This window comes from Lytechinus variegatus, chromosome 10, assembly GCF_018143015.1.
Source record: "Lytechinus variegatus isolate NC3 chromosome 10, Lvar_3.0, whole genome shotgun sequence".
NCBI lineage: Eukaryota > Metazoa > Echinodermata > Echinoidea > Temnopleuroida > Toxopneustidae > Lytechinus > Lytechinus variegatus.
Window position 1 is genome coordinate 36,490,957 of NC_054749.1, and position 12,198 is coordinate 36,503,154.

A 12,198-nucleotide genomic window follows, 5' to 3' on the forward strand; every position below is an offset into this window, starting at 1 on the left:
CTTTGTGTATATATACTTTTGTTATCATTTTGTTCTTTTTAATGAATTTGGAAATAAATACTGAATTGAAATTGACATAATCACAGCAAATGGCATGTCATTGTAAAGAGGAATAATTCAGCTTTCCAATGATACCAGTTTCATTTTTCATACTTCATTAACCAAAAAGATATCATCCCCAAAACTGAGTTGCAAAACTTTTTTTGAGGGGTTTATATCAGAGTGAAAAATAAAAATAGTGACATGATACAAAAAAAATAGTGAAAAAAAAATAGTGACATGACACCAATGACAAACTAAGAAATTTGGTCAAAAAGGGTCTCAGAATAGACACTGTTGGATGGAAAGAAGGGTGCAGAGATGCAGATAATTTAAGATCCAGTTTACTATCCTGATATGTATTTATCTTCTTCAGGTCTTAAGGGCTAAGTGAGCTACAACAGGATATATCATTGAGCGTATCCAAAGGGTCACCAGTTGTGCATAAAATCATTTGTGACTTACGAACATCTTTATAAAATTGCCTCCAGTATCAATACAACAGGAATGATACAGATTATTGATATAAACATCTAGAAACTTTGAAGTTAGATGTTTTTTCTCCTATAAATTCTAATCACTGAAAATAAATATCTAAAGTTCAATGCAACCAAAACTTTGCATTATTAAAGATGGAATAAAGGCCATATCTATCTAACCTGCTGTTGATGTGTATTCCTTGCCTCTTCACTCTGTCTTTTATATTCTTTAGATTGCTTCTCTCTTAACTCCTTAGACTTAGTCAAATCAGCTTCTACTCTTGCCATCTAAACAAAAAGAAAATGAGATTTTTAAAAAATTAAAACAAAAATAAGACCTGAAATAATCCAAAGTAACCAAGTTCTGAACAGTCAATACACATCACTGAAGTTTTGTACATAGCATGGAAATATAGAGTGTGGTTATTCAACTTTTTCCACTGGCCAGTTTTAAATTTCTCACAAGCCTACATACATGTATCACTGACATGCTATGCATCCAAAGTAAAATTATCGAATATACACACTTCCCACAGTAATACCTCACGATACTTTGGCCAACACATCTCTTAAGCTTTGTTGCCTCTGCACAGCTAATTACGAGCAAGTGAATATCAGTTTAAAAGCCCTCCTTCATGTATGAGTATTTGTGCTGATAACAGTCTCTAATGTCACAAGAACAACCCATATTAAAGCAGATCTCAAATTTATCCTATTTCATCTAAGGGGAAATCGTGAAGATTGTGAAAAGAAGTAAAACAAAGTCCAAAAATAACCTGACCTCCAAAGGTGCTATGCTGGTTGCATGCACGTATAATACAGCCCATGCAGAAAAAATGATATGACCATGGATTTTGACATTTGACCCATCCAAATGTGCAGTAATATCTAAAGTATCAATAAATATTAGTATATATGTAGCTGGGAGCATGATTTATTGTATATGGAAAGAGGATGAAGGGGTATTCAGGGCCTCACATTCTCACACAAGTTTTCATCTGAAAAAAATCCTACACATCATCAATCCATCATCTTTCAGAAAGCTTCCTACTGATTTAGTGGAGTGGAATTGGATCCATCTCTCAAGTTAATTTATTACCTGTGTCTTCATGTCATCAAACATTCTTCCTGAATTGGTTTCTACTTGATTCTTAAAATCCTCTAGCGCCCTCTCAGCTTGCTTGGCTTGTAGTCGTTGTAATTCCTTCAGTCGTTTTATCTGCTCCTCTTTGTCACTGTCGAAATTCAAGACAATCACAATAGATAAATACTATTTATAATACCTCCTTCTCCCCTTGTTTCTTACCTGCTACTATCATAACTATCATTTCTTCTTAGTTTAAAATGTACAATGATATATATTTATAAAAGTTTAATAGATATTTTCATAAGATAAAGTGGATCCTAATGATACAATAGGTTGTGCATGTATGTGACCGGTCACTTAATTGTCCTACTGCATAGATGACCATCATCAATTATGAGTGGTCAAGTAAAAGGTCTGGTCATGGTTTTAAAATGAGAATGGTTTATCAAATAAGGATCCATATCACTATCTTATAAAACAAATACACATCATTTTGTTTGGGCACTATGTAAAATAAATAACCACACATGCATTTGACACAGTCCACATACCCTCAGCTGTGCTTCATGTTATAGACTATTCAAAAGGTACATGGTGGGTGTTGGTCTTACAAATGCCATAGATGATAAGTATAATGTTTTATCATGATGACAGGCATTATGAAAAGAAAAAAAAATCTTCAGGCCGCAATGCTACTGTTTTGTATAAAGTGAAAATGAACAATTAAAATGTTTGTAGAGGCACATACTGATTGTTATTTTGAGCTTGTCTGAGTTGTCTTTCTACATCTTCTTTCTCCAAACCCATCTGTGAACGAAGCCCTTGTAGTTTTCTCTCATTAAGCTGCTCCTGATGAAGTTTGTCTTGTTTATGTTCACTCTCTAGCTCCTGGTTTATAGGACAAATCACAAAGAAGCAGTGAATTACCACATGGTAAAATCTCATTCCTAGTATAACCCGCAAATTTGGGCTTATTGCCGAAACCTCGCCTAGCATTTCATCTAATTTCTAAATTTAAAAAATCCCATTTTAAGCCAATAATCACGGTTGGTGAAAGTGATGGGAAATGTATTACTTTTGGGTGATGTAGCTCTGTTTCTAAAGCACAGCTGTGGAAAGAGCATGTACATCTAGATCTCTGTGGAAGTGATGTTTTGTCTGAAATAAGGGGGTGATAAATTACTTCACATTCCATGCCCGAAACCATTTAACTATATACAAAGAAAACTTCTATACAAGAAAGAATTCAGTATAGAAATGAAGATTTTCTTTAAACAAAATTCAATGTCATCAATATGAATGATTGCCAGGAAATTACACTTAGTCACATGATAGAAATTTGACCAATGCTAAAGCAGGATCTTTAGCATGTGGAATATAGTGTGCTATTGAAAGCAGTATGAATTTGCCCTTGAAATAACATCTGCAATATCTACATAATAAAGCCTTCCTCTCTAATGAACATGATGAATGTCTTACCAAATAACACATCTGTATCAGCTTTAAATGTAGGAAAATAGATCTCATTACCATTACTACTTCCTGATGATAAAATGATTACTTACTCTGACTTGTCTCTGTCTGTTGAGTTCACTATCCTGTAATGCCTGTCTTAATTCATGTATTTTATCTTCATAATCTTTATTACTTTCAGTTATCTGTACAGAAAGAATAGAACAAAACACCCCAAATTAATTATTTTCTTCATTTTGATTAATCTTACTGGATTAGACAGAAAGATGTGTAACATTGAAATTGGTATATATATTTTGGAAATAAAGTGAAGTGAAAACAAATGTACATCCTTCTTTCTTGTCTCCAGATTCTTTTCACTTTATCAATGTTCACTACCTGGGGGTCGTTGAATAAAGCTGTTCGTAAGTTAAGAGCGACAGCTTAAGAGCGACTGGTTATCATTTCTTGTAGTAAATGATATTCACCATTTCATGTTCATTTGTGTGTATTCAGCATGTAAGAAAGGTTGACCAGTTGTTCTTAAAGTCATTCTTAACTTATAAACAGCTTTATGAAACACCTAACAGGACTCATTATCAACAGCATAAATCCTCTCCTTATGCTCACCAAATATATAGGGATGCCATTAACCACTATTAATAATGCATTCAGGGGAGTTATTGTTGGTACTCATACTTCATTCATAAACCTATGTTATCTTGATTTGTGCATGCTAACACACATCTTGACATGATTTTGCATTTATTCATTATTATTGGTGATTATTTTATAATCACCAGCTGTAGAAATCATGACATATTATTCCCAGTGAATAAATCTCAATTTATGTTCATATACCACTACCAGAATAGAGATGAGGAAATGTATTATTGTTAGGGATAACCATTTTATGACTACACTACAAGTATGATGCAACAGAGAATGAATTAACAATGCTATGCCTGGCTTCATGATCCGTTGACGAGTGGATCCCACGTGTGACCATGGGGTCTCGAAAAGCACCCTAAACAAATATTTTCCATATTCTGAAAATGCATCCCTTAAAAAGTATTGGCATGTGAAACCCTACCCTTAACTGGTATTGGAAACAAACGATAATATTGGCAAGTATTCCCTGAATTGAAGTACGGCCCCACTTCCCACACCACACAAATTGTACTCTAAACATGTAGTGTTGACTGTTGAGGCAAAAGTACATCCTTTATAAAAATTTGTCTTATTTTTTTATACCCTCGCAAAGTTGACCCTAAACACGTAGCTTTTCTAGCGAAATAGATATCCTTTTTTCATTATATTTGTGTTTTTGACACCCTTATTACGTTACATATGTAACATGCCCTATCTTGAAAAAGTAATCCTTGAAAAAGTAATCCTTTTTACGTGTTTTTTTGGTCGCGTATGGTATCCACTCGTCAATAGTTCATTTATACAGCGCTTCATACACCATGTTTCTAAGCACTTTACATTGTAATTTATTATTACCCCATTCATAGGATCCATCACTGTTCCACACTAAGAGTGCACCATCTCCACTCCCTGGGGAGTATCATGGCCAGGCAACTGTTTATCGGTAAAAAAATGCTAATCTCATCACATTGATATCCACATCCTACTGGGTACCCATTTAACACATGGGTGGTGAGTGTCAAACATGGGTAATTGCCTTGCCAAAGGACATTAGCGGCAGGTAAATGTACATGTAGGATTCAAACCCTTGACCCTTGGTTTCACCCTATCTTAACTGGGCTATTTCGGACAAATATCTACTGGGGGGGGTCAATTTGACTCCCCCCTTAAATCTCGGCCGCTGATTGCGCGATCGCTGAGAAAATTTGCATGCACGTCGGGCCGGGAGTAAACTACAAAGATTGTATAGTAAATTTTTCAAAAAATTAATTGTTTATATTTTTATTAATTATGCAAATATGCCCTAAATTTTTTGGGGTATGTTTTTGCCTTTAAAGGACAAGTCCACCCCAAGAAAAAGCTGCTTTGAATGGAAAGGGAAAAATCAGACAAGCATAATCAAAATCCGATCTAAAATAAGAAAGCAATGACATTTTAAGTTTTGCTTAATTTCACAAAACAGTTATATGCACATCCTGGTTGGTATGCAAATGAGGGGACCGATGATATCACTCACTCACTGATTCTTTTGTATTTTATTATGTGATATGAAATATTCTAATTTTCTCCTCATTGTCAAGTAAAAAAATCATTCCTCCCTGAACATGTGGGATTCCATTGTTTTAATATTTTGTGGTTCAAACAAGAGGGTCCTATTTATCGAATTCATAAAAATTGAAATATTGTATAATTCAAACAATAAAAAACAAAAGGAACAGTGAGTGAGTGACATCATCGACTCTCTCATTTGCATATCACTGAATTGTGCATATAACTGTTTAGTGAACAATAAGTGAAACCTTAAAATGTCATAACTTACTTATTTTACATCCGATTTTGATGAAATTTTCAGCATTGTGCTTGTCTGATTTTTCTCTATTGATTCAAATCAACATTTTTCTGAGGTGGAATTGACCTTTAACTCAATTCATATAGCTAGTTGAATGCTAAGTGTTTGTGTGCGTTTTAAGTTTTACATTTTTAACAAATATCTACAAAAAATTGTGAAAAATATAACTAATTTCCTATGTATTTTATTGTGTTGAATCCTCATGTATTTCTTCATTTTTTCAAACCTTTGTTTTTTAATTGTTTTTTCTGATTAACTTTGTTGGGGACGCTTTTGCGATCATAAATAGCATAAAATAAATCCATTTAAACCAACAAAAGTAAAAATAATCATACATTTATGATTTTTGGTTGAATAACACAGTTTGCATTGACTTTGTACACAGAATCAAGTTTTTGAGCAATTTGGGGTCTGACATGCACTTAAAAAATGTTGCATAATTTCGGAACTGCGTTGCAAATTTGGCCTTAAAAGATGTGCAAGACTTGAAAGTAAAAAGACAGCGAGCGGAGCGATCAAAAAAAAATTTTGCGCAACGGCGTAGTGACAAAATATGTTGAGGGGGGGATCAAATCCTCCGGGGGGGGGGGGGGGCATAATGGCCCCCCCTCGACAATTTTGCGATGTATCTGCTGCACAAAATTTGTGACCTCGCCACTCACTGACTTTTTACTTTCAAGTCTCACGCAAATTTTGAGACCAAATTTGAGACACCCGGGTACTCGGTTACGACATTACGCAACATTATGTAAGTGCATGTCAGACCAAAAATTGCTCATAAACGTGATTCCATGTAAAAATCCAATGCAAATTGTGTATTTAGCCAAAATTAAAAAATTCATCATTATTTCTACTTTTACTGATTAAACTTAATTAATTTTGCATTGTTTATGATCAGAATTAAGTCTGGAACGATTCTCATCGAAAAACACTAAAAAACAAAGAGTAAAGAACAAAGAAATACATAAGAAATAAAAAAAAATAAAATACATAAGATTGGTCTTGGTACCAGAATCTTTTTCATTCACAATTGTTAGGAATGCTATAAAGAATATTTTGACCAAAAAATAGCATACTAGGAGCTTTATTTAGTGAATCAGAGCATGACTGCATAGATAACGTCATTCTCTACCATCATGCAAATTTTCGTTGTGATCTCGCAATCCGCGGCTGAGATCTTAAGGGGGGCCATAATGGCCCCCACCCCCCGGGAATGGCAAGTATCAAAATACCCCGGGAGATTTAGGGTTAATAGTCAAGTGACTGAATCACTACACCATGATATCTCTACTATCCTCATGGGCAAAATTTCATATAGACAGTAGGTGAGTGTTTCATAAAGCTTTTTGTAAGTTACAAATTACACAAAATTGGTGACCATTTCTTGTGATAAGTGATCCCCATGTAGCTGATGTTGTGGATTAAGTTGTGCGTCGTTCATAACTTTATGAACAATTTTATGAAACACCCACAGTAATCACTGTACCTTTGCAAGAGTAGAAGCATGCTCCTCTTTCAAGAAATCAACTCTGGCTTCAGATTTCCCTCTCAAACTTTTCAGTTCTCTCTCATAGTCAACCTTCTTCATGTCAAAGTCTTTCTGCAAAGCTATGTACCTGAATCAAATTAAAACAAACAGCACATTTCAAGCCATTTGACTACTGAATTAAGTATGTAATTCCCTTTAAAAATGAAACTGGTATTAATAATAGGTATTTAAATAGTGTAATCTATCTATAAATAATTTAATCCGAGATGCACATTGTTATTATTATTACAATGGCTTTAGCTGGAGCTGCCTTTCAGCGCCCAGTGCATTCAAGAAATTAATCCTGCTGGGTATCCATTCACCTCACCTGGGTTGAGTGCAGCACAGTGTGGATAAATTTCTTGCTGAAGGAAAAAGGCATTGCTTGGATTCAAACCCACATCCCTCTGATTGAAAGACAAGAGTCATAAAAAGTAGACCACAATGCACCAGTCCATGGTGTACTACTGGGACCATCCAGCATGTATTGGGTTCAGATGTCACAAGCATTATTTAGAAACAAGGGTTTACTTTAATACACAGATTCAAACTACAGTCCGACCTCTCTTATTCGGACACGTTGGGACCAGCACCAATCTGGATAAGGGATTTATCCAGATCTGGGAGACCCAATATTAAATACACGAAGCTGCCTCCCCAATGGAAGCTACATGTAATCTATTGTAGTAGGCGCACTCAGACAGTATTCACTGCAGTGTCAGTGCAAATCATAGGTGTTTTTTTAAGGAAATGAAAATGATTGGTTGCCAAAACTCTTGGATAATTTACCTGCTGAAATGATTGAAGAATACATTGAGCATACCTCGAAAGAAAGAGAATGACTCAATGAAACTAAGTTGGAATATTGGCATTGCAGCTTCACAATGTCAGCCATTGTTATACGAACTGTAGGCTCAAATATAAATGGGGATGTCCATAAAGCAAGACAGGATAAATTGGTTGCTCTGAATCAGGCCTGATTTACTGGAAAATTATCCTGTCTAAGGTGATCTGGGTAAGATATGTTCATTAAAAAAATAATGTGGTTGTAGGTAGACTATATTGGAAAATGTATGTAATCAAAGTGAGTTTGCGTAGGAATTTAGATTTTAGTTTAAAATGTCATTTCCCCACGTACTAGATAAAAAAAAAAAACCCGGCAAGGGTGCGTTTGGAAAATAGATAGATCCGGATAAGGGGAGGCTGGATTAGAGAGGTCGGACTGTATACTGCTTTTCTTCGATTCTCCTTTAAAAAGTTTTAAAACAATGACAATTTTACTTTTTTAACTAGAAGCTAAAAAGAGAATTTTTTTTAGATGCTATGTTTTTACTGTGACAGATAATATACTTTTAACTGAATCTAAAGGCCAATCAAACAACTCATAATTACCTCTGAGAAACATTCTCTAGCTCTACATTTAGAAGTTGTGCTTGTCTTTCTAGGTTTGATTTCTCCTCTGTGATGCGTTGCTGTCCTGATTGCTGATTGGTCATTTCTAGACCTAGTTGATGTAGCTTACCCTCCAGCTCTCTGATCACTTCAGCCTAAATAAAAAATATATAGTAATTGAAGCATATTCTAACTGTTGGTTAATCTTCCAGAAGTGAACGTAACTATTCAAATTCATTGCTAGAATAATATTAATGTGTATGCCCTAAAACATGATGTGAAGGATATGATTTTATTTCTTTTTTTTTGTAAAAGATATTTTGATATATTTTGTGGTTATGTATGAAAAATTATTTCATGTGAACAGTTTAAATAAAATATTTGTGTATTGTATTTAAATATATCAGACAAATAGAACGCCTCTGGCTTTCTTGCCTGCTTTACGCGATTCACTATAGCAGCATTGATGACATTTAAAACAGCTATTAAAAATTATTCACAAAAGAAAACACTCAAATGATAATAAAATATTATGTCCACTGACCCAAAATGACCACGTGCAAAACATACTTGATAAGCCTTATGTCTATGTTTCATTAATTTACATGTGCAGATCCATAAACATTCAATGTTATGATGCCTTATTCAACATATACCCCATTATGGCCCAAGTTCATTGATGCACACAGGGTATTCAGGTATACATGGTTACTCTTATGTCCAAGTTTCATGAACTAGATCCATAAACTTTTAAAGTTATGATGACAATTCACAAATACACTCAACATTCTCAGAGTTTGTTGACCCTAAATGACCTTTGACCTTTGTCATGTGACCTGAAATTCGCACAGGATGTTCAGGGATACCTATTTGCTATTATGTTTAAGTTTCATGACCAAGATCCATAAAATTTCAAAGTTATGATGACACTTCCATAAATTCCCCAACATGGTCAAATTTCATTAACTCTAAGTGAGCTTTGACCTTGGTCATGTGACCTGAAACTAGAGCAGGATCTTCAGGCAGAAGTTTGATCCACAATGAATTTTAATGTATTTTTTTACGTATGTTGTTAACATGGCAACATTTCTAAAATGCTTAAAATGTGTCTTGGACTTCTTCAGCTCAAGACCTATGTGTGTGCCAAATTTCATGAACATAGGTCATAAATGAAAAAGTACAATCTGTACGATGTTTGGAAAAATGTCTTGCCCAGCTTTACACTAAGACTAATATGTGAGACATATTTCATTAGCATTGGTTGAAAACTGATGAAGAATTTCGAAATGGAAGATTTTTACCTAATACTTTGCCACACAATATGTTGTCACCATGGTGATGCCATGGCAACACAATTTCAAACAAATGCAAAAAAATGTGTCTTGCTCATTTTTACCCCAAGATCAATCTGTGTTCCAAATTTCACAAGACTTGGTTAAAAACTGAGGAAGTAGTTCAACCCATAATATTTGCAACGGACAGATCGTACACTGATTCCTATATTTTAAACTTCACTTTGTGAGGGATAAAGATTATAAATAAAACAAATCTTACATGACTCTCAACCTGTGTATTATAATCCATCTCCATCTTCTGTAGTTTAATATTGGTATCTTCTAAAATGTCTTGGATAGCACTGGTTTGTTTCTTCTGCATATCAAACTTCTCCTGTTCAAAGTCTGCTACTGCATCATGAAGCTACAACAAATGGATGTTAATGGAAAAAAAAATACACTGGGAGATTTCAAGTTTGGTGTTGGCATTTTAGTGTTGGTCAATCTGAAATTTGCAAAGTGCAGCCCTAAACTTGAAATGAAAGGTCGAATGTAAGTAGGTATTGAGATATCAATAATGTTATATGGATCATATCTTCAATGTGTGAAATAATGAAAATGCCTGAATGGTGAAACAGCTTTTAATCATTCAAATTCAACATTTTATCGAACATTTGCTAAGAATGTAAATCCCTCTAACATCCCTTTTCCCCTTTCAAACTTCCTCTCATTATTTGTTCCCCCTTTTTTCTTTCATTTTTACATCTTGCTTTCTTTCTTTCTTTTCTTTATCTTTCTCCCTCTTCAAGATTTTTTTTTCCTTTACAGCGGGAAAATTACTGGGTGCAGAGTGCTATTTAGTCGATTTGACATTTTCCGAACCTAGAAATGTTCTTTCCGATGAAGTTTTTTTCTTGATTCGTGTTCCTATGGGGTCCTAGAACAAATTCAGCTTGGTTGCCAAAAGTTGCCGTTTGGGCAATTTTGCTAATTTGCATAAATCCAAAATGGCCGCCAGATGCCATCTTGAAAACCTAACTTTTGAACCCCTGTCCACAAAATGATGAGTAATGACTCGTTTTAGGGGTTTAGAGATGTGTAGAACTGATTTCTGTAATCATTTTTGCAATATAAGGTCATCTTTAGGTCAAATCCAAGATGGCCGCCATATGCAATCTTGAAAAATTGACTTGTGTTCCCCTTGCCCCAGAATGACGAGTAATACCTCTATTTAGGGGTTTTGGGGTGTGCAGAATCCATTCTGCTTTCTATTTTGCAATATAATGTCATCTTCAGGTCAAATCCAAGATGGCCGCCATATGACGCCATTTTGAAATATCAATTGTTGAACCCTTTGCCCCAGAATCATGAATAATAACTCTATTCATGAGTCATTAGGTATGTTGATTCAATTCATGTAGTTATTTTGCACAAAAGATAATCTTCAGATCAAATCCAAGATGGCCGCCAACGGCCATCTTGAAAAATTACTGTCTGAGGCTTATACGTGTTAGAACTAATGTAAAGGGATTTCAGTAAGAATACTCATTTCTTTTATTAATTCTCAAGTTCATTTCAACATTAATTGCTCAACTTAGAATGAATCCTCTTTAGGTTTGGGCTATCCATTTCGAGTGTATTTTTTAAGGTCCATTCATACCTTTGTACTGAAGAGGCTTTTAGGGTCTTATTTCAATTTGTAAGTGTTTTATCAATATTATTTTTCTAAATCAATGTGTCCAATGATTGTAGGCATCAGTTCGGCTTAAAAGACGATGGTGTAGCGCTAGGCCTTACATTTTCGAGAGTGACTATAGAGCTCCACTCTAGAGTGGCAGTCTCTAGAGCAATTTTTTACAGATGAAGGAGGATGGCGCTGAGACACGTTTATATAGAGATGCTGCCCTAGCCTTCCTCCTAGGTCTTTGGTCTGCCAATTTAGCATTCCGATTATTTTCTGACGTCTTGACCCCTGTACCCCTGTACTAGCTCTCCATAGAATGGATGGCGACTATTATCTACACCTTCATAAGTGTAAGTTTCTATTCCGGCAAGTTTTATGTCATATTTGCATGTGTCTTTAAAACGGAGGTGTGATCTATCGATGGGGTGAGACCAATCACACAGCTTACCTTACCTTGGCGAATCCAAGAAGGGATTCGCCAAGGTTTCATGGGGCAAACATGCCCCAACCACCTGAGGTGCCTTTGACTAAGGAGCGAGAATAAGCTTTTGATGCTAGCACGTACGCTGAAGGGCCTCTGTATTTTTCACTTTGTCCTGCCATTTAACGTGTATGATACTTCCGAGGCAGCTGACATGGAAGGTGTTTAGCCACTTTTCTTGGTCGGCGTACGTTTTCCAGGACTTACTTCCGTGCATGAGCTTGGCCATGACTGTGACAGATTTTACAATCCTGATGCTTATATGCTTGTCCTGTGAAAGGG

At 35.2% G+C, this 12,198-nt stretch overlaps 1 protein-coding gene across 2 annotated transcripts in view; it reads right to left on the reverse strand.

Moving 5' to 3' along the window:
- Nucleotides 1-12,198, reverse strand: part of LOC121422300 (centrosomal protein of 112 kDa-like) — a 56,829-nt gene that overhangs the window by 22,489 nt on the left and 22,142 nt on the right. For both annotated transcript variants that reach the window (XM_041617243.1, XM_041617244.1), the window contains 7 exons: nt 10,032-10,175; nt 8,478-8,632; nt 7,044-7,173; nt 3,171-3,263; nt 2,354-2,493; nt 1,618-1,753; nt 699-806 (listed from right to left, as the gene is read on the reverse strand). In XM_041617243.1, the coding sequence (XP_041473177.1) occupies nt 699-806; nt 1,618-1,753; nt 2,354-2,493; nt 3,171-3,263; nt 7,044-7,173; nt 8,478-8,632; nt 10,032-10,175 (906 nt within the window). The remainder of the gene's footprint in view (nt 1-698; nt 807-1,617; nt 1,754-2,353; nt 2,494-3,170; nt 3,264-7,043; nt 7,174-8,477; nt 8,633-10,031; nt 10,176-12,198) is intronic.